We start from the raw sequence: 27193 nt of genomic DNA on the forward strand, positions 1-27193 counted from the left end.
TTACTTTTTTTTTCTTTATTTTTACTATTAATATTATTATTGTTAGTTGCTGCCAAATTCTATTATGATGGACAATTTTTTTATGGCTCTGCATGATCCTACCCCATAAGCGACAGTGCAAAACGAAAATAATTATTTTCTTGTGAATGTTACAAGAAGTAATTTAACTAAAACACATCAAATAACAACTCCTCCTCCTGAAAACAAAAATAATTCTAAAAGTATCAAAACTATTACTGTTTTCAAACTGTTATTGTGGCAAGGAGAAACCATGCGATAGCAAAGAGAGAAGAGCTCAATTACAATCTTACAAACACAGGATGACTCATCCGCTAAGTCCGCAATTTTGTACTTTTCTCGACTCAGACATATCCCTTTAAGTAACATAAGACTGAGTGATTTCAGCTTTCTCATTGAGAATTGTATAATAATAATAACTCTTTATTTCCTACAGGTGACCACCCAGTTACAGGAAATCAAATATAACACAATACTAAATGAAATAAAAAAACAAAACAAAATTCTAACAAAACCGTATAGGTTTGATACAAAAAAAAAGAACAAACTCTTAATAGAAACCTAATATTTAAGTATTAGTAATGCTTAAAGTAGCTCTAAGTATCGACCTCAACGAGTCGCAAAATAGATCACAAAATGGTGATATTCGATTACAATGTTCACATATTAAAGATACATACATAAATCTCTCGAGCAAGCAGCTACAGTCCACGTCACCCCTTATAATCTTACAAGTAAACTTAACAAAGCAGACAGCTCTACGTTGCTGCAACGAGAGAAAATTAAACCTCGAGGACAGCACAACGTAACTTGAACCTCTAGGAGGGTAAGCAAGATCAATACGATAACTTAAATATTTTAAAAAAGCTTTTTGGACTGATTCAAGTACATTGACATAATATTGATAATACGGACTCCAGACGAGATCTGATCAAAGCAAAAAGTAAGGTTGACAAACATTGCACGGATAGTCCTCTACAACCACGCATAATATAACCATAAATCTGGAAGCACTTGGCCACAAGGTCGAGAATATGCTCACTGAACGTCAGGCCACAATTGAACATCACACTGAGGTCTCTACACTTCGACACAGAATTCAAGGGTTGGTTGCCTAAGCGGTACACATAATCGATTAAGTTAATCTTTTTAGTGAATGTCATCGTAAAACACTTAGATGTATTGAGCGCCAGACAAAGGCACCACCCCTGTACACGAACCAGATTCCTCTGCAGATGCTCGCAGTCGTCGGCATGACTTATGGCCGAGAAAATTTTGAGATCGTCGGCGAACAGCAGCCCCTCATAGTCCAGGACCTCAGTAACATCGTTAATGAAAACCAGGAACAACAGCGGACCAAGATTAGATCCCTGCAGGACACCCGAAGTTGGACAGAAACCATCGGAGATATGGTTTCTGTCGTCGACCTATCAAATAAGATTCTATTAACAAAAGCAAGGGGTAGCTCAGACCGAGAATACTCAACTTATGCAGCAAGATAAAATGATCAAGCTGATCGAAGGCCTCTTGAAAATTGTCAATGATATCTGCGACAAATTGGGTGAAGCATGATAGATTAGTGACTGTAGACCGACCACAGACAAAACCATGTTGTAGAGGGCTGATATACTTCCGAAGATGGAATGACATGTGCCGGAATAGAACGCCTTCAAAAATCTTCGAAGCAACGCATAGCAGTAATATCGGCCTGTAATTTACAATCTCCGTAGCGCTACCTTTTTTCAAAATTGGGCATAAGTTAAAGATGGCTCGGCCAGGATCGGAGCACAGTCCCTGAATATAAAGCCTGGAATACCATCAACTCCAGCGGTTGAAGTATTTTTCACTTGCTTCAGCGCTTCTTCCACCTCCTCCAGAGTGAAACTATCTACCGACAACTGCAGGTGATGGGCGGGTTGGCCGAGATCAAAGCCCACAGGATCCGATACGATATAAACAGAGCGAAAATAGTCCGCGAAGGCACCAACAATCTCTTCGCCTGTACTGAATTCTCGGTTAGAGCATATGCCCAAAAGCTCTTGGGGTCAGATCTCAAAGATCGCTCAATGCCATTCAATATGACCCGTACGCTTCGGTGATCAGATGCTTAGTTAACGTCCTATAGCGCTTAAATTCTGCCAAGCAATATGTCGAACTAATACGCTTGTGACTCGTATGCATGTTCCACTTCATACGAATGCAATTTTTTATTTCACTAGTAAACCATACGGGCCAGCGCCGGCAAGAAAAGCCCCTCACCGTTACAAGACAAATCAAGTACACTCTTCAATTTCTCATAAAAAAATTGACACGCCTTGCCCACGTTGGTGGCATGACTGAGAAAGGACCAATCCACATCCGCAATTGATCGATATAACAAAGAGTAATTGGCACGTTTGAAGTTATAATTGACATTATTATTATGCTTAAAATGACGAACTGATCGCGAGTCGCATAATCAATCTCGAGACGCAAGGCAGGATGGTGGGAATCCTCATCCAGTAGAGGATCGAGGTCGTGACTGACTCTAAGTCTCAGGTTAGTGAAGATTAAATCAAGTAAGCGGTCATTCTTATTAAGGACTGTGTTAGATTGACAAAAATTATGGAAGTGTTGAAAATTATTTAATGCTGTCTTAAATCTGACATTAGCATCAACTGAAGAATACGTTGAAGTCGCCAAGAAGGGCAGCACATTCACCAGCAACGTACGGTAACGAATTAAATAGATCCAAGAATGCTTCAAAAGCATCGAATGGTGTAGCCGGTGGAATATACAGGGTGGTTCAGTTTTTAATTGGGAAACTTTACTAGGATGTAGTACTTGCCAAAATAACACAAATTTTTTATATAAAATTAGGGTTGCAACTCTTTTGTTTTCGAGCTATGAGCGATCAAAGTTGAGCCAAAAATTTAAGGTGATGAAATTCACCACCCCCTTGATTCTTTTTATAAGAACTTTTTAACGCTATCGAATATTAACATAAAAAAATATGGGTTGTAAAGCTTATTCTTTAATGATACTTTTTTGTCTCTTTAGTATTTTCCTGAAAGTTAATAGTTTCCGTGCAAAAAAATAAAATATCGTGCCATGTACCGCCGTGTTTAGCTAAAATTATTCTAAAAGTTGGCTCTGAGAACTTGTAAGTTTCATTTACAGTGAATCCTTATAATTGTTGATGATAATTAATAATTTTTGACTGTTATTAAGCAAGAGTATCAATTTTTTAATTGTACTTTATCTACAACTATTTGATTTTGAAAAAAAAAAATCCAAAAAAAGGAAAAAAAATAAACTTGATAGACATTTCAGACATAACCTCAATATAAGAAAGCTGTCATTTTTGTTAATATTTTATTTCTTGATTAATAGGCCGTATCAGAACTGTGGAATAATGGCTTCATTATTTAACACTTTGTCAGTTATGAGTAATGCGTGTCATTACCCGTCAAAAATCAAATGTACAACGAATAGATAATTCAATAGTTGTAGATAAATAAAATTATCCGATTAAAAGTCAAGCTCTTGTGTATTTACCCCCGAATAATGTTCTACAGGTGTCCCACCTTAGTTGCCTCGGTCCATAACCGAATTATGATTGAGTTTATCAAAAAATGTTTCAGATAAAAGTTGAATCTAATTATATTGTACATATTTTCAAATTAGTTTCAGTAAAGTCGGACTTCCGCTTCTACCAGAAATAGATATCAACTTTGTTATTTTAAATGGAACACCTGTATATTATTGCATTTTTGGATTCTTTGTGAAATTTCAATGGTAAGTTCTAGTAAAGCTAGAAAGATTTGCTTTTCTGTTTTGGATTACCAGTAAAAGAGCACACATTTGCTAATAGAAAATTATGCATTTATATTACGGAGTTCTTAAGTAGGAATCTGTAATTTTCGAACTTTTTAATCATGGATAATTTAATTTTTTTAAATGGAACAACATACCAGTTTTTGCATAACTGGATGCAAAATTTAATTTCCTTTCAGTTTATACAGGTATCATGGTGTCTATCTTTAACGATTTTAGAGATATTCCCGATTTTTCAGTTTTTAACGATAGATACTTATTTCGCAGTGCCGGCCACCTTCCCCTCGCATTTTACCAGGCTTGGGACTGGCAGAAATATTACTGGCATGCTTAAAAAGTGGCCAACAAAACACAAAAAGACCACTAGAAACAAAACACAAATAAAAAAACACTATTGCATTAAATGTTCAAAATGTTGTCCGTTTGGTCACTACATAATAGCAATCGTTTTTGTAAGGAGTTTTCAACATTTCTGGTGTGATTTCTTGAACAGCTCTTACAATGCGTTGACGCATATCGTGAGGAGTAAACCTTGCTTTTAATGAAACCCTATAAAAAGAGATCGCAAGTGGTCTGCCGATTTCAGAGGCCATCTGACAGGTCCTCCTCGTCCTATCCAGTGGTCCGGAAAGGATACATCTAAATACCGACGTACTTGGGCCGTGAACCACAATCGTGTTGGAACCACATCCACTGACGAATAGCTAGTGGAATATTTTCCAACAGAACGCCCAAATTATTTCCTTAAAATGCTAAATAAATCCTACCCGTCAAACGTTGATTATGAAAGAAAGGGCCTATGATATGCGTTCCAATGACACCTGCCCACACGTTCACTGACCATCTGTACTGGCTATGCGTTGCAAGGAATCGATGGGGGTTTGTTGTATCATAATAATGACAATTGTGACGATTCACAAACCCATTTTTGTGAAAGGTAGCTTCGTCCGAAAAAATTCGCATCAAGATAAGTTCTTTCAATTACAGAATAATAGCCTGAAAATCTTCGAAATCGCCTTCAGTAATTTCCTGGTGCAACTGGATTCAATAAGGATGATAATTATGTATTCTTAAAATCCTGTGTACCGAAGGTTTACTGATGTTTGTCCTCCTACTTATTTCACGCACACTAGATTCTGCATTTTCTTGCACAGCTAACAATACGTGCAACTGGTTTTCATCGGTAAGTACGGCGTTATTACGGTTGCGCTTAATACGTTTTACGGATCCAGTATTTGCAAATCTTTATAGTAAGGACAGAAATGCCCCCCTATTTGGATGCCTTCTATCTGGATATTGTTGTGCGTAAACTCTTGACGCTAACAAAGCATTCTTGTTACATTCGCAGAGAACGAAAACCATATCTACTAAATCTTTCCACGTAAGTGACATTTTTAATTATTATGTTAACAAATAATACTTTGAAAACCAGTTCTAATGCGTGCAACGGTAATGACAGTTAGTAACCTAGTTTGTTTTCCAAACCTGCTTCAACTTTTAATAGTATTGTAAAGCGTCGTCCACCTTTCATTTTACTACGACTGGTAAAAGCCTACTTCGCAATACGTATCTATAGAGGAAAACTGAAAAATCGGGAATATCTGAAAAACCGTTGAAGACAGACACCATTATACCTATATAAAACTGAAAGGAAATTAAATTTTACATCCAGTTATGCAAAAACTTAAGAAGACTTAGATAACTTAGAAGTTATCTTATACAAGTTTGGCAATGATCGATTCCAAATTCATCGTGAGTTGTAATAAAATTATACTCGAAGAGAAACGATGAAAGAAATTTATTTTTATATAAGTGCTTATTATTAGCACTTATATAAAAATAAATTTCTTTCATCGTTTCTCTTCGAGTATAATTTTATTATATCTTATACAACACCGAAAACGTTTTGGAAGACCATGCGTTCTCTTGGCGTAATTGAAACTCCTTCCTGCCATAGCTTTGATTGTAATTCTTTAGGTGCTTATTTTGCTAATTCGCCCACTACTCTCGACGAGTCAATCAAGAAGTCAACATTGCTCACTATCAGTGGTTCTGCTCTCGTCAATTCTCGGTTTTCTTTTACCATGTTTGAGGAGTCTCAGGTTCGGAATGCTCTTGCAAAAACGCGCTCTACAAGTGTCGGTGCTGACGATGTTAGTGTTAGGCAACTCCTTCCCATCTTGGACGTAATTACTCCACCATTGCTTCATATCTTTAATTTCTCCATAGAGTCTTCGACCTTTCCTACAATTTGGAAACAGGCCTGCGTTGTTCCCATTCGTAAGATTAAGTGCCCTACTCGCCTGAGTGATTTTCGGCCAATATCGATACTTTCCGTATTATATAAGGCACTTGAACGCTTGGTGTACAATCAAGTGCAGGATTACCTTGATGAGCATAAACTACTTACAGACAATCAATCTGGTTTCCGACCGGGCCACAGTACCACATCGGCACTCATCAAGGTTACTGATGATATTAAGCGTAGCTGTGACGATCGACGAATAACCTTGTTAGTTTTGCTGCACTTTAGCAAAGCATTTGATGCTGTGGATTATAGCTTACTGGTGTCGTCTCTCTCTGCTATGGGCTTTGCCCCTGAGTGCGTTACTTGGTTTAGATCATACCTTTCTCAACAACGTTCCTTTTGTGTGCGTGACACTTCATCTTCTTCTTCTGTGTTTCAAAGTCATAGTGGTGTGCCTCAGGGAAGTGTATTGGGTCCATTACTCTTTTCAATTTTTATAAACAGTGTTACCAAATTCATTTCATGCAACTATCATTTATATGCGGATGATCTTCAAATCTATACATCAACAACTGTGAATGAGCTCCCGGTATTCATGGCGCGGCTTAATGATGATCTGTCCAGGATACTTCACTGGTCTAAATGTTTCGGCCTGAGTTTAAATATTGCCAAGACGCAAGCTATAGCATTCGGCTCAAAACCTTTACTTGCAAAATTTTACTCTTCCAATGATACGCAACTGATACTCGGTGACAATGTTATACATTTCACCAATACGGTCAAAAACTTGGGGGTGACAATGGACTCAGCGCTGTCTTGGCGGTATCAGATTCAGTCTGTTTGTAGGAAGCTTTATTTTTGTTTTCATTCTTTGCGTAAACTTGGTTGTTTTCTTCCCTTTGCTGTCCGTCGTAATCTCTGTTACTCATTAATACTGCCCCACATAGATTATGCTGATGCTGTGTATCCCGACCTGGCAATTACCCTCCGTAACAAATTAGCAAGATTGCAGAACAACTGTCTACGCTTTATTTTTGACCTGGGTAAGTACGACCATGTTACGCAATATCGTAATCACCTTCAAATGTTGACTGTCGAAAAGCGCAGATCATTCCGTATACTGACAACGCTGTATAAGATACTTTCTTCTCGGACCCCAGGATACTTGTACACGAATTTTCAATTCATGTCGTCTCGCGGTCTGCCTACTAGAGCACAGTCTGATACGTTACTCATATTTCCCATTCATGGTACCGAGAGATATCATGGATCTTTCACGGTGCAGGCTATAAAGCTTTGGAATAGTTTACCCATGGAAATACGCAACACTCGTAGTATTCTGACATTTAAGGTCTGCTTAAGGGATTATGTATTATTATTACAATTATCGGAATCTAACTATTGATATCGCCTGCTTCTCTCCTCTTTTTCTTTCTCTTCCTCTCTATCAACTGTACTGGTTGTGTTGTTTTTCCTCTTTGCTCATTTTCTTCTTTTTGCTTAAATGTTGAATTATTTATATAGCCATATTGATTTTTTTTTTACATACGTTGCTGGTTGGGTCTTTTGGAAGACATCGCCTTTGGCGATAAACTGACCTGTTGTCAACATGCATTACTTATTCATTTATGTATACATATATATTATTTTTCTCTTGTATTAACTATGTGGCAATAAACTTATTATTATTATTAAAAACTGGTATATTGTTCCATTTAAAAAAATTAAGTTATCCATGATTAAAAAGTTCAAAAATTACAGATCCCTACTTAAGAACTCCGTAATATAAATGCATAATTTTCTTACAATTAGCAAACGTGTGCTCATTTATTGTTAATCCAAAACAGAAAACCAAATCTTTCTAGCTTTCACAGTTTCGGCAATATTACCAAATTTATAAGACGCTGCAAATGTAATTTTTTTTTCGAAAATCGTCATATAATTCAAAAGCGATTCCAGTTAGACCTAAGCTATCCTTAACAAAGTACCATTGAAATTTCACAAAGAATCCAAAAATGCAATAATATACAGGTATTCCATTTAAAATAACAAAGTTGATATCCATTTCCGGTAAAAGCGGAAGTCCGCCATTACTGAAACTAATTTTAAAATATGTACAATACAATTCGATTCAACTTTTATCTGAAACATTTTTTTGAAGAACTCAATCATAATTCGGCTATGGAACTAGGCAACTTAGGTGGGACACCTGTATATAGAAAAATTAATTAAAAAATAAAACTTGATTGTGTGATAGGACCAGTTTAATTAAAATATATAATATTTCTTGTACATTAGGTACATAAAATAGTTTTTGTTCTTATTAAATCTGTCCACAAAAGCAAATATCATTTTTTTCAAATAGTTTAAAGTGTGATTATAAATTTGTATTTAAACATTTCAATTATAAATAATAATGAATTTTTTTTCTGTTATTTTTTACACAGATAATATACAATCTTACAGTACTTACACATTATTAAATATAGAGGGCGCTCTAACAAGTTGTCTGTTTTGGAATTGCATCAAGCTAACGAAATTTAATACAATTACAAATAAATAACCTTAAAATTTAAAAGTAGATATTCGGGACAATAAAGCTACATAATTAGAACCCATTTGAAACACTGGATTAAGATTAAGAACTTTGGATGGAAATCTTACAGAATTATCACAACAGAAATAACATTATTGTTACATAAAAGGATGGATTTTTCTTTTTTGTTATAAGAATCTTTCTTCTTGTAATGCTGAAGAATTAGAAATATATATAGAATTTGTTATACCACCTTTTTTGACTTTTTTTTTAATTTTTATAAAAGAGATTGTTCCAACATTATTTTTTCAAATCCTGCTGGTGTGGAGTAATTAAAGTTTTCAAGAACTATATCTAATATAGCACCATCATCAACTACAACAAAAAGAATTCAAAACAAATATTAATTAAAAATAAAAAAAAATACCATATAAAACTGGATAAACAGTTCCTTTAACCCCAGTTATTGGAAATTCAATTTCATTTCCATTTAAATAAAATTTCATTTGAATATGATCATAAGAAACACCCACAACATCACCTTCTTGTGGCGTTTTATGCACTGCATCTCCATTTGCTAAAGTACCATTTAATATTGAACCTAATCTATACAATTCCTGTTTATTGTGCCTAATAGTGTTATCACTACATAACGACCAAGAAAATTCATCCATACCACCTGAAAATAAAACAATTTCTTTGATAACTCCCACAAAAAAAACATTTTTTAAGCATAAATCACAATAAGGATTAATTGATAACTTTATCACTTTTACCTTGAGTTAAACTTAAATCCGTTTGTCTGGTTGCTAAACCGACCGCCCACGACCCCCCCTGTTGAATTTTAACCTCAAAATAAGATTTTGATTGAACCAGGGGCGCATTACCAAGAGCAGCGCCAGCGCCACATAATCTTTGTCCCGATTTAACTATCACAACTTCATACCCTAAATAATAAAACACAAAGAAATCGTTTTAAAAATTACATTTTTCGTCTTTTGATTGATTTATGATAATTACCCATAAAAGCGGTGTCTAATTGTATTGGGTTTTCTCGCGGGACGTGGGGTACGTTTGGAGTAAATCTAAACCCATCTAAACAGCCTCTTAAACAGCAAAAAACCGACACAGACGTCATAGTGATATGTAAAGTTTACTGTGACCTAACCTATAAATTACTTGTTAGATGTTTTGACGTAACGAAAACGATTTCGATATATATATTTAGTAGAATTGGTATATAATAGACAGCACAAAAAATAGAATTATTTATCAGGTGACGTCATCTATCGTCACACCACCAGAATCGCGCGACCGCGATCGCGAAAATGAAACGCACGTTGTTCAGTATGAATCGAAGCGTCTGTCACGTTGACGTTTTTGTTGTAGTTTGAGGTTAAGTGTACTACGTACGTACCGTCATCCGCGAGGTGTCCCGTTTTAAAAGAGAAAATATGTAAACGACTCGTAATTTCGATGACAAATTCCGATTTGGGACGCGTCCAGAAAATGGGAGAATCCTCCATTCTCGATTGGACCCCGTTGGAGATCGAAATCTGGTTAAAAAAGGAAGGTTTTGATGAAGACGTCGTCAAGTTCGTCTGTGTGGAAAACAAGGTTAACGGGAAATGTCTTTTAGCCATAAATGAATCAGATTTTTCGATAGATCCGTTATGCAAACTTCCATTAAAAGATCGTAAATTATTATACATTGCTCTTCGCGCCCTTCAACGCGAAAATCAAACGTTGATGATGGAACTTGGTTTAGTAGAATTACCTTCAGTGATTTATCCGGGACACCATCAACAACATTTTCAACAACGTAGTGAATTAAACGATTTTTATTATGAATCAGACCGTATTTCGCCTCCCGCTTCCGAAGACGGAAGGGCTTCAAAACTTCCACCAGAAATCGGTAAAGCCTTCCTTAGCTTTTGCTATGTGGTCGCCGTCACGTGGATCACCGCTTTTGTGATGGTTATTGTGCACGATCGCGTACCAGATATGAAACGATATCCTCCTTTACCTGACATTTTCTTGGATAATGTGCCACATATTCCTTGGGCCTTCGATATGTGTGAAGTGACCGGAACTTTTTTATTTACAATTTGGTTAATTGTACTTCTATTTCATAAACATAGGTAAGAATGAAAATTCATTAACTTAATGCGTTGAAGTTTGTACGTATAGGTTATGTTTGTTGTCAAAAACTTAAATGTCAATGATATTTAAGGTTATGTTTACCCGTTTAACCTGTGGCACAATTTATTTTTATGACGAAATTTTTTTTATGTGTCATAAAATTTTTAAGTTCTTAGAAAACTATTTGAAGTAGAATTTTTTATTACTAAAATATGACTAATTAAATAGCTTTTAGTTGTGTTTGATTAACACGTCATTATCGCATTGAGGTCGATGTGCTTGAAAGATATTTATAGAGATATAAATTCTAAGAATGTTTACTATTATGATACACAAAGTATTTATTGTCTCATAGCAAATACGGATAAATCAAAAACTTTTACTTTAACAACTTTCGTTAAAAGCATAAATAGAAAAAGAAATCGCTTTTTTTTTACTATTTACACTCAAAGTTTTTTTTTTCTAAATTATTTATTTACAGATTTATACTGATGAGAAGGTTTTTTGCCTTATCCGGAACGGTGTTTCTTCTCCGTTGCGTTACCATGTTAATAACATCATTAAGCGTCCCAGGGGCACACTTACAGTGCGAGCCAAGACATTATTCCAAAGATGGGTCAACACTTTTTGGGGATTTGGCTTTCAAGATATCACAAGCTTACGTTATTTGGCGAGGGGCAGGAATGTCTATTCAAGGAGTTCGTACTTGTGGTGATTATATGTTTAGTGGACACACAGTGGCTCTAACAATGCTTAATTTCTTTATTACAGAATGTGAGTATAACTTATAGTACTTTTGATTTATTTTTATTCAGGTGGCATTTGTTGCTGTTAAATTTATTTGGAATACAGTAAAACCTCAATATAATGGACCTCATTAGAATGGATTTTGGATATAACAGACAAAATATTGTTAATACTATTAATATTATCTATTTAATACATCAGTATATTTAAATGTAAATGTTAGTGCTTGAGCTAAAACTAGAAAAAACACCTAGAACTAGAAACATTTCATTACATTTTTATTACTCAAAATTATTGTTTCTTTAATAATGAATACTATTTTGTTGCTGAATGCCTTCCCATGGGGATGCCTTTATCCAAGGCTTGTATATAAGAGGTTGTCTAGGTTTATATGCAACCATACTGCGCATTACGTCATTGGCTACAAATAATACCGGGAAATAATTAAAATTTTTAAAATAATGTAATTTAATTACTTTAATATATTTAGTGTGGTATATAATTAACAGCGGTAGTAAAACGGAAAATAATTCCACTTAATTTTTGATATAAATTCACTTATCATAAAATAATTGGGGGAAACTAAAGTAGTAATTGATTTATGTTACATTAGAGAAGACACGTTAACTCTCAGTAAACATGACTTTGAGGTTGCGCGCGCAATCCGTGACCACTTACGTCACGAAACACTCCTGCTCTTGCCCCTCGCCAACAAATTAAAATCAAAGTATTGCAGCATAAGAACTTAGGCAACCTTTAATATATAAACCTTGGCCTTTATTTGGTATATTGACAGACATTTTCCTAGACTACATTGAAAATAATTTCAGAATGAATGATAATAACCCATATAAAACATCATTATAAAAGATCTTATCAAATTCCATGAATATTTGAATGCTATACATACAAATTTAAGCTTCACAATCGAAAAAAAGCAATTAAATTTTATGGATCTTTCCTTGATTAGAAATAATAATAATCTTATGGAATACGATATTTATAGAAAACCTTCAACCATACCCACTACTCCTTATGATTCTGAACACCCAAAATCTCATAAACTAGCTAATTTCAGATTTTTATTTCACAGAGTCTTTAGTTATCTTTTATCTGAAGACAATAAAATAAAAGAAATAAATTACATTTGTACTTTGGGATACAATAATGGTTTTCCCAAATATATTATTAATATGTTTTATAGAATACAACAATAAAAAGACCCCCTTTTCACTAGGTATATTAATGATAAACGTTACAAGTCTCTCACTTATAATTATATTACTTCAGATGCTCAGCTCTTTTTTTTCAAGTTCTTTATCTCTATAGCCTTTTCTAACAAAGAAACCATTATGAATCTTTTATCCAACCATAATATACGAAATAATGATATAATGAAGGAATGCTCAATTAGATGCTCTAATTGTAAATCTACAGGTGTATCTGAATGACTGCAACAAACTTCAAGGGGTGATTCTCTAATGAATTTTAAGGGTACTTTAATATATGAACCATGGGCGACTTCGGCGCCCCTAAGGAGTTACACCCCTCCAAAAATGGCGGAAAATTTTGGTTTAATTTTTTTTTCTCAAAAACCATAAACGCTAGGAAAATGAAATTTGGGGAATATGTTTAACTCATAATAGGGCACGTTTTGACCATATTTGTACTTTTAACCTACCCTTATAAACTACTAAACGTAACCACCCACTTTAAATTTTTGCTAAATTTTTTTTATGCAGTAATTTCAGTTAGATAGATAGAACTATTCTAAAACTTTTTTGTCCGCCTGATGTTCTAAAATTTAATAATTTCTGAAAAAAAAAAAAAAAATTAAGCAAACACTAATTGTTAAACTAAAATTTTGCAACGTCGAGTGAACGAGCGTAAATGCGATAGAACTTTATTCAAAAATTAATTTATGCTTAATTATGGTGGTTACGTTTAGTAGTTTAGAAGGCTAGGTTGCAAGTACAAATACGGTAAAAACATGCCCTATTATGACTTAAACATATTCCCCAAATTTCATTTTCCTAGCATTTACGGTTTTTGAGAAAAAAAGAAAATTAAACAAAAATTTCAACATGCTCTTTAAAACCCCATATCTCAGCCAACGTTCATTCAAAAAAGCTCTAAATTGGCACGATTACTCTTCAGTATGACCATCCAGTATCTTATACTGGATGGTCAAAAATTGAACAATTGTTTACAAAATTGAACAAAAATTGAACATTTATTTTGTATTGAGGGCGAATGTAATAAACTTTTGGAGAGGACGTGTCGAACACTTAATGAGAGATGCCTAACAAACCTAACGCCCATCACAAGGAAAAATTTCAAAATATTGATACATATTTTCTTGGTTTTGGACATTTTGAGACCAAAAGAAAGCGCGTATTTCCAGTCACCAGTTATGACGACAATGAAACACATATTTTATCGTATTTTATTGCATTTCCAAATTCAATTTAATTATAAATTTATATTTTCATTCAAATCTAATTTTTATCATCAATTTTTTGTTTTAATTGTTTCATTTATTTGATCTTCTGTTTATTATTTTTGGTAAAAAAAAGCTAGTAAACTAAAATTTGGTTGAATATGGAAAAACGGTAATTCAATTTTTGACCAGCGTGTATAAGATACTCTGATACAATAAACGACAATCTATTTGACAGCATCTGAAGAGTAATCGTACCAATTTAGCTCTTTTTTGAATAAACGATGGCTGAGATATGGAATTTTAAAGAGCATGTTGAAATTTACCAAAAAAAGCTTAAAACCAAAATAACTCGAAAACGAAAAACGCTAGGTACCAATAACTTTTATGAAAGTCAACATATTTTTTTAAGTACAATTAAAAGGTGTAATAAAAACTATAGCATTCCATTTAAAATAACGAAGTTATAGTCTACTTCCGGTAGACCGGAAGTGGCAGCCATCTTGAAAATATTTTAGATCGGAAGTTGCGAATGAACAACCCATGCTACCAAAATTTCAAAACTGTACGAATAGTGGAACCTAAAAAAAATATCTAACGATACAGTACCTGAGACACCTGTATATATAGGTAAACGTCGTTTTGCGCCAGGGTTCTGTTCCGAGAGACACCGGCGTAAACAAAATCGGCGTAAAATGAACACAAATATAATGGACGGTATAAGGTTAGGTTCCATGTCAAAATTCTAAGAACAATCTAACATGTTTATTTATACATATCCTATATACAGGTGGCCCTTAATCAGTGCTTTTAATGTTATCCGCAAATGATACGCTTTAAAGGTAGAAATTACCCCCTGATCCATGGGTTGTAAAACGGAGGTTGTGTTACAGAGCACGTAAATTATTTATCTATTTCTGCCAATAGACGCCTGTTTCATCAAAATTGAAGATGAGATCTGCAGGGTAACTCCTTTGTTCCAAAATTTTTTTAAACTTTTGACTATAAGTTCAAATCAGAAAAATTAACAGTTCTTTTTCGCATATGATTACTCGTGTTACAGGAATATTTTTTTGATTGGCATCATCAACCCACAATGCTAACATTTTTTCCATTTTCTCTATATTTTTGTTGTGGCTGTAAGTTAGGTTCTTTACACTTATAGCCGTTGTCTGTCGAGTGGAATGTTTTATTTTCTCAGCGTTTTTCATAATTGTTGTCACAGTGGACGGAGGTAAATTTAGAGCTCTGCAGACAAAAGGTCGGGTTTGGCCATCTTCAATGCGTGTAATTACGTCTATTTTGTAATTGTCTCCAGGCTTATTGCTTTTCGTGCTTTTTTCGCACAATGTTTAGGTTCTGAATCACTATTGTCGTCCATAATGAAACTAGAAATTGAATATTCTTTGCCTACTGTCGTCTGATGTCGGGCGAACCGGGGAATCCCAGGCGGGCACCAACCGGCGTAATTGTGAATCGGTGTAAATCGAACCGGCGCAAAACGACGTTTACCTGTATTTTACAACCAGGTCGGAGATTAGAGATTTGCGTTCGTGAACATAAGACTAAGAAAATTCTAATGTTTTTAAATACCATCTTGAGACTGGTCATCACATTAATTATGATGATATTCATTATTCATAAATGCGAAAAAGGTCCAAAATTAGATCTTTTGGAGTTACTAGCAATAATAAACTATAAAAATAATAAAGACTATAAACTTCCCAATGATCAAATTGAGGTTATTCAAAAACCTATTTTTGCCTTTCTTAAGAATTTTTAATTTAAGGAAATTTTTAAAGTTGTTTATAATAGTGTTCTCTATCGAGCGCGTTCTACAACTTATGTTTTCTTTTTCTGTTTTCGTCGTTTTTCCGGTTTTCGCTTTCTTGTATTTTGTCTCGGTACCTATCACCACATGACACGACGTTTATTGATATATTTTTCATGTATTTTTCGTATTGTTATAACTGACACGACTTATTATATTTAATTGATTAATATTTAATCAATTTTAACTCATATTATTATATTTACACGTGAGTTTTTTATATACATTTTTACTCGTTCACTTTTTAATTTGATTAATATTTTTACAGATGTAACTACAAATTTTATTGTTCGCGTCCTACATTTTAATTTGTCAAACTTATGAAAGAACCTTTTTTTTGCTTAAGTCTTAAAAAAAATTTTCTCTTTTTCGAATGTGTTTTTTAATATTTGCTTCAAATTTTGACAATAAGTACATATTTAGTTTTCGATTTATACGTTTATATGCCGGGTTTATACAGAATTTACCTGTAAATTTAAATTTAAAGATTTAGATTTAAGGATTTTATTTAGCTTTAAGAAAAAAATTGATTTATACAGAATTTAAGATTTACAGAATCGCAACCTCAAGAAACAAAATATTACTGGTTTTTGTATTGCCATTTTCTACCAATATCTTATCTTTATGTTCAGAAAAATTTTTATCGTAAATATATCGGTAGTTCTCAACAATTTTAATTAATTTTCCATCGGATTCACTCATTTTGTTGGCACAGAAATAAACAACAGTTTTATTCTTCAGTCTTGCGCATGTGTGACGCTGTAAATTTAGAAAAGTTGACCAACTTTATGTTTACAGCTAAATCTTACAGCTTTATATAAACGATAGATGGGGTTTCAATACATTTAACTCTTACAGCTAAATTTTTAAATTTAAATTTACAGCTAAATCGTCTGTATAAACTCGGCTTTAATACCATAGTTGATGAAAATTCTTTTTGTAATTCGCGACGGTAATGAAAGCTATTACAGTACTCAAACTGGTGCTGTAATGGGACTCCTTACAGCATCCGATGCTGTAATGAGGTGTTAGTAACATTTTATGGAACTAGTTCAAGTTGGTGACATTAGGTCATTATCTGAAATTTCTTTAATCTTCTTCTTTTCGCACCACGCCTTAAAATTAGCGTACAGTTGTTCGTACCTTTCGTGGGACTTCTTTGGAAGTTGTGTTGCTGGGGCTTCGCCACTCATTTTTAAACTAGAATTCGTACATTTCAAGCGTATCTTACGAAACTAGTTTTTTAATATACTATTACTTAATTCCATTATGAAAATTAAATTTTACATGTCTTTCTGACGTTATGTAATATCACTGTTTTTTATAACTAGTGATGTAATGAATTTCATTACCTAACTACAAATTGATAAATTCACATCTAGATATTCACTAATAGAATAAGTCAAGTTTTGAACAAAAATTGCTTTTTCAATGGAATTAGAATTAAAATTTTGTACTTAATACGATATGAAACGGCTAATTTTGTTTAACTCACGTAATTTGCAAAACTCGCTCGTTTTGGCAAATATTACGTTCGTCAAACAAAATTAGTCTTATCATAACTTGTTACGTAAATAACTAATAGTTTTTTGCCTGAAAATGAGGTTGAGGCCTCAGAAGTATATTTAATAAATTTGCAAGTAAGAGGTTTATTTTTCTGTTTTAATTAATAATTAATTTTTACTTTAAAATAACTTGCAACATGGGCAACAATTCTAATTAGAAACATTTGGGTTTAGCCATCTTAAGAGATACACTGCTAAACCCGAATGTTTCTAGTTCTAGGTCTAGTGTTAGTTCTAGTTTTAATTGATATTCGACGCTAAATTGGTTTATCCGTCTTAAAATACACACAGCTAAACCCGAGTGTTTCTAGTTCTTGATGTAGTGTTAGTTATAGTTATTCAGCATTAAATTAAACATTTAGTTATATCGAGGTTATACTATATTTAAAAACATAATAATATGTTTTTTACATTTAAAGTGAAATTCTCAACAAAAAAAAAATACCACCACTCATTATTTATTAATCTCAGTGAAACCAGAATTAGAGCAGAGAGTAAAGTTCGCATTTATAAAATTGTTTTTTATTGGGTTTATTTTGGTTAGATTTTTGTTATGTGTTTTTTTGATAAGAAAAAGAATTAAGTTAGTTAAGTAATTTAATGCTTATCTATAATGTTCTGTTGACCTCCTCATAAAATAAAAAAAAAAACATGTAGTAACATTGATGACTAATAAAATTCAGTAGATAAATCGACTAATTACGTCGATTTAAACATATATTTTTTGTGGTTTCCCAATGATAAGATGTACGGCCGGTTTAAAGTGCAATGGTTCATTTTAATCTTTTTTAAATTTATTTCGTTTTAATCCATTGTTCGAATTATAAAAGAAATTATCTCCGCAGCTGAGTTTCATCAAAATAAATAAAATACAAAGGTGGAACACTTCCTATTGTTTTTAGGTGATTAAGAAAGTCATAAAATCTAAATTTACTTAATTTTAACAAAACGATATATTATTACCGATAACAGACGACACTTTGAAGTGTCTCAACAACACTATTATTCTCCAATAATAACAATAACAAACCATATTTTCGAACGAGCGGAATTTTTAAAGGTTTATTTTGATTGATTTTTATCTTTATTTGCTGTTGATGTTATAAAAAAAAGTGATTACAATTAAATTCACGTTTGATTTGTGATTCTGTCAAATTGATTTTGCATTAGTAAAGTGAAGATCGGCTATAATGAGCGTCCAATAATAATATATAACCAAGGTTGCCAAATATGTAATCTAAACTTAGTAAAAAGTAGTCACCCGTGGTTCTTAAACGGCAAAACTTTTTTATTACTTTATTTAACAAAAATATAGGTATGTAATACATAACAAAATAACAAAGAAATTAACTAAACACCTATACTATACAATTATTTAAAGTGAATACATTTTTGACAATAAAATCTATTCTTTAGTGAAACATTCTTTGATTTTTTTTTGTTTAAAGTTTTTCGTAATAATTCCTGCCGAATATTACTGTTTATTGTATTGCATGCGGACATACATTCACGTTTATCTGCATAGTTGGCTTATATGTAACGTGATATTGCAGAGAAAGCCTCTAGAAATTCATTTTTAGTATATACAGTTCTACAGTTTATGCACGAATTTACCTCATCCGCTACAAAACATGCAAAATTACGTTATAGCTGAGTGCTCGTTATAACCGGGTTCACTGTATTTATTTATAACCATGGCAACGCCAAATTAAGCAACTTAATAATATTAAAAGTTACTAATTTAAAAATGGTATGATAAAATTTTGAACTAAAAATTAAACTAATCTTTAATAAAAAGCAACGGAATTGCTACATGTTTATTTTAATTGCTTTAACCTTATTATTCCATTAGAAAACGTTCGATTAATTAACATAAATTAGATCAACAAAACAATTTTATTTTCAATTTAATGAAATTTAGTTTTAATTTGAGTTATTGAGTAATTGTTAAACGAAATTGGAAATTTGAATTATCAAAATATAATTAAGTGATAATTAAGTTTGTAAAAACAAGCTGGTAAAATTATGTTACCTATGAAGTGAATAATTATGTGATGCCAAGAGTGGCTCTGTTCACCGTCGTGTTAAAGATTACATCAAGTTTATTGGTAGCAAAATTAAAGGATGCAAGATAAAGACAACATTGACATTTAGATTAGAAATGTTGCGCAATACGACTCACAAGATTATTTAAAAGAATAGTACCCCTAAAAGAGAACAAAAATGTTCATTCTTCACTTTAGCCTTGTTAAAAAGAGGATTTCCAAAGAAAATCTTGTTGGCATAACATCAATTGATGATTCACATGATTCTTTTTATTACGGGAACCAAAAAATGGTCCATAAATATTATATTAAGTATAAAGATAGATATACTGTATAAATAATGAGCATTAAGTTTTAAAATATGCATATCCCTTTAAATCTGTAGATAAAATAAATGAAAAATGTTTTATAAAAGCTAGAAGAGAAACAGAAATAAAATAGAAATAGATTTAACATAAATTTTGATTTTAATAAATGATGACATCACTTAAATTGTTAAAAAAAAACCTTTCTGGTTGCTTGTGGGACATTTTTATACGTGGAAAAAGTTTATTCCACGTCCACTAAGGTTTAGCTGCAAATTCAAATGCTATTGCGTCACTAACAATTAGTGATGGAACCGCTAGTGATTTTGCGAAAGACCGGATATCCGGATACAAAATGAACTTTTTGATGCAGATTTAGCAATCGAAAATCAAGAATATGGCTTTTATTGGAAAGACTTGCATCACAAACTGAAAGTGATAACAGCGATAGTTCTGTTACTAATGAATGTTATGATGAATTACAAGCGAAGAGAAGAAAACTAGAAGAAACTGCAACAAGAAATTGCATTCATATATCGTTTTGGGATTGTTACCATAAGGTTGCTAATGATAAACCTGAAATAAATTAAGTCATATTAAATGAAAAAAGTCCTATAATAATAATAATAAACAATATTTATTGGTTCACATAATAACAGTAAATGCATTGGAAATATACAAATTAATTCGAAACAATGAACCAAAGAGAATTGAGTCAGTTTGGCTAATACCAATCAATGGTGTAAGCCCACTGTTTTTCATCAATCCTCAAATTAAATTACATACTACTAGTAGTAATTAAACTAAACGACACAATACGATGTACGTCGCAGAATCAAGAGAACAAAACCAAAATGAAATGAGATGAGAAAAAAAAATATAATATAATATACAGGTGTTTCGGTGACTCGGGGAACAAATTTAACCACATATACTAGAGTGAAAATGATAACGATTCATGTAAACAAAATTAGTAAAATTCTTCAAATTTCAAAGATACAGGCCATCGAAGTTAGAAATTTTAATACATTTTTCCAAATATCTTAAACACTATTTACAGTAAAGCGCTGAAATTTGGTACAGTATAAATCAATGTGATGTGAAATCGTTAGGCAATTTATGAGTTGGATCGGTCCGCGGGAACAATACTATACAGGTGTTCCTAAAGTTTGTTTGCTCAGAACTTCTTTATTCCATCATAACCCTACATTTATTTTTGCAGTTTCTAATAGTAAATTTAGTTTAGAAACTTTTATTACTCTTAGATAATATTGATAAAAATCACCGTTTTTTGTGTTAAATGCAAAAATGTTGGGTTCCGATTTCAATAATAGCACTAAAAAAAAAGAAATCTAAGTTTTTGAACATTTCCTTTAGTATTTTTTATTACTTGTCTTGTAATTTTATGTACCTTTTTTATTATTCCTGTTAGTGTTGTCGTTTTTTTGCTTATTTTTTGTTGATTGTTTATTTATTGTTTTTGCATTCTTTTATTATTATTATATTATTAATCTACACTTGGACATGTTGCATACATATTAGTTATGACAGCTCAGTTCGATTTTCACTTGTCATTGCCAATTCAGATTTTTTTTTTTTTTTTTTTTTTTAGTGTTGTTGAATTCGGAACCTAACATTTTTGCATTTAATACGAAAACGGTGGTTTTTATCAATATTCTCTAAGAGTGATAAAAATTTTTAAACTAAATTTACTATTAGAAACTGCAAAAATAAATGTGGGGTTTTGATAGAATAAAAAAGTTCTGATCAAACAAATTTTAGGAACAGCCTGTATAGCATTGTTCCCGCGTACCGATCCAACTCAAAAATTGCCTAGTGATTTTACGTGATATTAGTTTACACTATACCAAATTTCAACGCTTTACCATAAATAGTGTTTAAGATATTTAGAAAAATGTGTTAAAATTTCCTAACTTTGATGGCCTGTATCTTTACAATTTGAGAACTTTTACTAATTTTTTTTTACATGAATCGTTATCATTTTCACTCTAGTATATATGGTTACATTTGTTCCCCGAGTCACCGAAACACCCTGTATAACTAAAATAAAAGTAAAACAAATTCCTTACATATTATATAAATTATGTAGATGTACTGTAGAAAGAAAACAAATAGAAAAAGAAAAGAAAGGGCAGCGAAGGAAGATAGAGAGAATAGAAGAGAAGAGAGAATAAGAAAAAAGAAGGAAAGGAACCGGCGCTATTCCGTCTACTCAAAACCATTTTGTTGGTTAAGCAAAAGTTTAAGCAAAAGAATCCGGCAGAGGGTTGTACATGTTAGGCACACAATAAGAGAACGATCTTTTATTAATTTCATAATTGTGCCTTGGTATTGTTAAAGCATGCCGATGCCTAACATTGTGGTTGAACTTGATTATTATCGGTAGTGTCCAACACCTAAAAAGGATACTAAATGCTGTGAATAGTGGAGTATTAATAGTTTTTTAATATCCGGCCAAAGCCGGATGTTTGGTAACCATTCCACCACTACTAACAATGTATTTATTGCCTATTTCTGTGGATTTTCTAGACAAACATTTCTTCAAAATTTACTGTTTATGCTATTAATTAAGTCTTGAGCATGTGTCATTATATCGATCTGACTTATAAGTGGAAACCCAGATGTTTCCAATGTTTTTAATGATGCGCTGAGAAATCAACAGTGTCGTTAAATACCCGGGTATTTATTTTCAAGGGTAAATTTCCTGGAATATACCTGGGGGTATTTACCCAAGATGGATATTTAGAGGTATTTATAAAATTTAATTTAAATTGAGTTGATGGCAGTTTTGCAAGCACTTCAAGAATGCAGAGTCGATTATCGATATACCAAACTTATATATAACATCTACAAGAATGCTACAATGACGTAGTAAAGTACTGATTGTGAGTAAAACAAGGCGATACATTATTGAACCCAAATTGTTCATCACAGTCCTGGAGAGTGCATTTAAACAACTGCATTGGACCCAAAAAGGCATAAACATGGATTGCAAATGCTTAAGTAATTTTCGCTACGCAGACGATATAGTTCTCATATCGGATAGCCTTGGAGAGATTAAACTGATGCTGAACGACTTAAAGGCGGTGTGTGCAAGAGTCGGGCTAAATATCAACGTGGAGAAATCAAAATTTATGACAATTCTTGTTCCCAACTCTAACATCAATGTTGGGGATAATGAGATTGAGAGGGTTGACAGCTATACATCTTGGCTATGAAGTTCGTGTATCGAGAGATAATCAAACAAGCAACTAAACAGAAAGATCACATTCCTATGGGCAGCCTACGGGAAACTTAGAGACATCTTCAAGAGAGAAGGCCAAGAAAGCCAATTAACGCAAAGATAGATGGAGAGGTCGATCCTGGTTCTAACTCTGAGGGATTACATACGAAATGAAGACCTGTGAAGAAGAACTGGCGTAAATGATATGATCAACATTGTGGCAAAGCTTAAGTGGAACTGGACGGGTTATGTCGCGCAAATGAAGAATCAGCAGTAGACAAAACGGTTGCTTGAGTGGAGACCTCGAGCGAACAGACTAAGTAGACGTCAAAATAATGACCAACAATTGGATTCAGACAGCATAGAATAGAATCGAATGGAACAGAATAGGGGAGGTCTATGTCCAACAATGACGCAGAGGGCTGCTTAACGATAATAATCATAATAACTTGATCTAATCTAAATGACGACAGATTCGTTTAATGATAATATGTCTTTGATTGTTGACAAGTCCTCGTTTTCAACGTCCTCATCATCTTCCTCTTAATTTTTTTTGAATCTGATATATTTTTACTGGTATCACTTTTATACCCACTGTTTGGGTATTTACCCTGGGAAATACCCATTTTAGAAATACCTACTTGCCGGGTATTTACCCAGCGCTCATCACTGGAAATCAATGGGCACGTTCAGCCGGTGTCAACTGTTGAGTTGCTATATTAGCAGTCGCGGCTGAACGATACGCTAAGTAAGCGCTGTTACGCAGCAGTTTAGTACATATCTCAGCGTAAGTAATCTGCGCTTAGTTTGTCAGCGGTTGTGAAAGTCTAGGTTAGGATTAACATTTTTGTTTCTCCCCTTTAATTTTGAAAACTGACAGAACTGTATAAAATGAAATGAGCCTTAAAATCAAGACCATCATCCACTATCTCTTGTAATAACACAAAATTTTCAAAAATATTGTTGGTCATAGTTTTAGGTTATGCAAAACCGCTAATTCTCAATTGCTTGTTCAGCCGATTTCGTTCCGCTGTATTAAAACTCATACAACTAGTTGACTGATTTAATTCAACTGTTGACACCTGCTGAACGTACCCAACGATTTGATGCAATGACAATCAACTCCGATTTTATTGAACCGAATTTAGTAGTACTAACGTGGGGTTTTATTTATCTAATGTATCAAATTCATTCCCAATTTTTTTAAGTAGTAGTATAGTAGTTTATCATTTCAACCTATGTTCTCCAGTGAGTTCTGTTGTGGAGGAAGTACGAAACTATTTAAGCTATTTTGTTAATAATTGCTACCCTTGACTTTCTTCACATTGGCAATGAGCCGACCGACGTTAGTGCAGTTATTATGAAAGATAGAAAGTTGCGGTTTTCGCGAACATAAGCTACTTTTTTGTGAAATTTATAATGGCGCAAACAAAATTTTCATATCCCTCTTCGTTTTTAATATACAGGATAATCAAAATTTACGATTTTCAGACACCTGTATCTCGGCTATCCAGAAACTTAGTAAAAAAGTAAAAACGGGTTGTGATAGATTTATTCACGTAGAATCCAATGGTGTAGAATTTTTCTAGTCATCACGGTTTTTGAGTTATAAACACAACTTAGGTTTTTTTAAATGGAACCATCTATATTTTATTTTTTTATTGAACTAGAATTTTTTCAACCTTTTCAAAGATAGCTCTGTATAGCTTCATAATATATGCGCAGGACTTCAGGATGTGATAGCTTGTCAAAAATTTGAAAAAAAGTTTCAACTTACCCTCTAAAATGCACCATTTTCGAGATACAAGTGTTGAAATTTAATAAAAAAAAAATCCAATTTTTGCGAATATCTTGTTTATCGTACAGATAACAGCTTTTGTAAGCATTTTCTACTCATAATAAGCTAAGTTTTGTGCGAGAAAAAAGTCATAACTGAATTTTTTAAAGTCATAATTGGTGAAGATTTTGAAAGGTTAGTGGTTGTTTTTCTCCCCAACTTCTACGCCACTGGAAAAAGTACGGTTTTGAGACGCCCATTTGAACCACCAATGTTTTCTATACAAAAAAGGTACTGAAGGTCATGAGCTCTAAAGTTGACCATTTTCGAGAAAAATCAACTTTTATGTTGAATAACATGGTCAAATTTTTGAAATAAAAATGTTATTTTACTAAAGCGTTACAACAAGTAACAAAAGCAAACGTTAACTTCATAATTGCATAATTAAAAAAAATTACAAATCATACACAGTTAAATTAAATGTTCAACACCTACATCAATAAGTTATATTGTTATATTAATTCTTTTTTTTTCTTGATATGGAGCGCTATGAAAAATATCACATGCTACAGTCATGTTAATGAAAATTTAAACCAAGCTGCTGAATTATACATAAATAGGTAGAATGCAACATTTATAAGCAATAACATTAGTAGATGATTTCACTTCGGATATCCAGAAAGAACGCAACCAAATTTGGTTTTAGCATGGCATGTTTTATTATTGGGCCACGAATTTTTGTATTAAAATATATGAAGGAAGCCTTTGCGCTAATCGCTATTTGGCCATCTTGCAATAAGCTTTGTCAGATAGTGTCCGAATATATCTTATTCGGTTAAATAATATTTATTATCAATGCGCGGTTAGTGAGCCGAATTTCCTTTCTGTCTAACATTGTCTAAGTTTTTAACCCAATCATATTCTTTCCTACCTACCAGATACCTATTATTTGTCTGGAAATAGACTCCACTTGATTTAGGTATTCCGTTGCGTATCTTGTGATCTATCTTGCCATGTTCCGTTATTTTTAATAAAATTGTTAAAAAAATACGTTATTTGATATCATTTATTAAAATATATTTATTTATTTATATTGTGGACAACATATACGTTATTCCACAGTTGGCATTCTCTTGATGTGTTGGTTCCATTCTTGTTTTCTGTTTAGTACCCATTCGTTAATATTTCCTACTTTGCTTTCCTTTCTTATATCTTCACTTCGCTTTCTGTCCCCATAAGGTTTTCCCCGAAATCCTCCCAAGAATTTTCATCTCAGTTGTTTCAATTCCGCTGTGTAAATACCTTGTTTTGTATATGCTTATTTTTGTATTAATGTATCTAGGTCAATTCTAGCGCTTAAACAACGACTAGATTTCAGCAAGATCTCTTATCAATATGTTGCGAATGGTGTTGCAAAACTTTCAGACATAACACCAACAATGGTTAAATCAACGAAAGGTAATCGACGGCTGTTATAATAAAAAAAAATTCATATTGTCAACAAAAGGCTACTCATTTACTACCCATTAATGAAACAACGCAATTTTCATAGTACTTTATTTATAAATTGCGTCGTAATTGGCGGTATGCGTGATTTATTATATTATTTAAAACACAAACATCATTGACAAAATTAAGGATTATTTCTGCCATATTTCATATTAAAAATTAACAGGTGTGAATGAAAATAAACACTCAATTTTCTCACAATTCGTGTATGCGAGAAAGTAAATGCAACACTTAATATTTCAAAATTAAATGACATATTAATTAATCATGAAGTTTAATTAGAATTTTTGTTGTTTTTCAGATACTCCAAGAAATTTATACTTCCTCCACACGGTAACATGGATAATGAACATGTTTGGCGTCTTCTTCATCCTAGCTGCCCATGAACATTATTCGATAGACGTGTTTATAGCGTTTTATATAACGAGTCGTCTTTTTCTTTATTATCACACGCTATCGAATAATCAAGCGCTGATGCAACGCGATTCAAATAGGACGCGTGTTTGGTTCCCGCTCTTTTCGTATTTTGAGGCGAGCGTAGATGGCATTGTGCCAAACGAATACGATTCTCCAGCAGATATAGCCCTTAACCTTTTTGTTTTTATCAGAACGAAAGCGTGTCTTCTGACGACACTTGGCGGCGTAATTAATCACAATAACAATAACAATCGTCATCATCGGAATGAGACGTTTACTTCGTGCGGTAATAGTACTAATGATAAGGATAAATAATAATGAAAGAACTTAAAAGAAAATTAATTTAATAAAGGAATGAGTATGAAACGGGATAAGAAAAATTTTTTTTTGTTATAAGAAGTAATTTATTATCTATTTATTTCTTTGTTGTAGTAAGTAATTTATTTTTGAGGAGTTTTGTAATGAAGGGAAAGAAAAAGAGGTATAAGTTGTTTGTAAATAACCTAAAGACTGGTACATATTTTCCAAAAATAAGCACATAATCTTAAGAAAG

General features: G+C 32.8%; 2 protein-coding genes across 2 annotated transcripts; one reads left to right on the top strand and one right to left on the bottom strand.

Moving 5' to 3' along the window:
- Positions 1-8444: 8444 nt before the first annotated feature.
- On the bottom strand, positions 8445-10462 carry LOC111415460 (SPRY domain-containing protein 7). Its single transcript, XM_071196393.1, has 5 exons — positions 10396-10462; positions 9639-9786; positions 9395-9565; positions 9046-9297; positions 8445-8993 (listed from the first exon to the last, which is right to left on the bottom strand). The coding sequence occupies exons 2-5, from the start codon at positions 9754-9756 to the stop codon at positions 8896-8898; spliced, it is 639 nt and encodes a 212-aa protein (XP_071052494.1). The 5' UTR covers positions 9757-9786; positions 10396-10462; the 3' UTR covers positions 8445-8895.
- Positions 9825-27102, top strand: LOC111415459 (ceramide phosphoethanolamine synthase-like). Its single transcript, XM_023047156.2, has 3 exons — positions 9825-10759; positions 11242-11534; positions 26525-27102. The coding sequence occupies exons 1-3, from the start codon at positions 10095-10097 to the stop codon at positions 26953-26955; spliced, it is 1389 nt and encodes a 462-aa protein (XP_022902924.1). The 5' UTR covers positions 9825-10094; the 3' UTR covers positions 26956-27102.
- Positions 27103-27193: the final 91 nt, after the last annotated feature.

The sequence above is a fragment of the Onthophagus taurus genome, chromosome 6, assembly GCF_036711975.1.
Source record: "Onthophagus taurus isolate NC chromosome 6, IU_Otau_3.0, whole genome shotgun sequence".
Taxonomy (NCBI): Eukaryota; Metazoa; Arthropoda; class Insecta; order Coleoptera; family Scarabaeidae; genus Onthophagus; species Onthophagus taurus.

Bases quoted from the DNA above. Each gene is read 5' to 3' on its own strand.
- LOC111415459 (XM_023047156.2), top strand. From the start codon at position 10,095: ATGACAAATTCCGATTTGGGACGCGTCCAGAAAATGGGAGAATCCTCC. The intron at 10,760-11,241 runs GTAAGAATGAAA...ATTTATTTACAG, and splicing joins CTTCTATTTCATAAACATAG to ATTTATACTGATGAGAAGGT. The intron at 11,535-26,524 runs GTGAGTATAACT...GTTGTTTTTCAG, and splicing joins TAATTTCTTTATTACAGAAT to ATACTCCAAGAAATTTATAC.
- LOC111415460 (XM_071196393.1), bottom strand. From the start codon at position 9,756: ATGACGTCTGTGTCGGTTTTTTGCTGTTTAAGAGGCTGTTTAGATGGG. The intron at 9,298-9,394 runs GTAAAAGTGATA...TTTTATTTTCAG, and splicing joins GGATTTAAGTTTAACTCAAG to GTGGTATGGATGAATTTTCT. The intron at 8,994-9,045 runs GTATTTTTTTTT...TTTTTGTTGTAG, and splicing joins TGTTTATCCAGTTTTATATG to TTGATGATGGTGCTATATTA.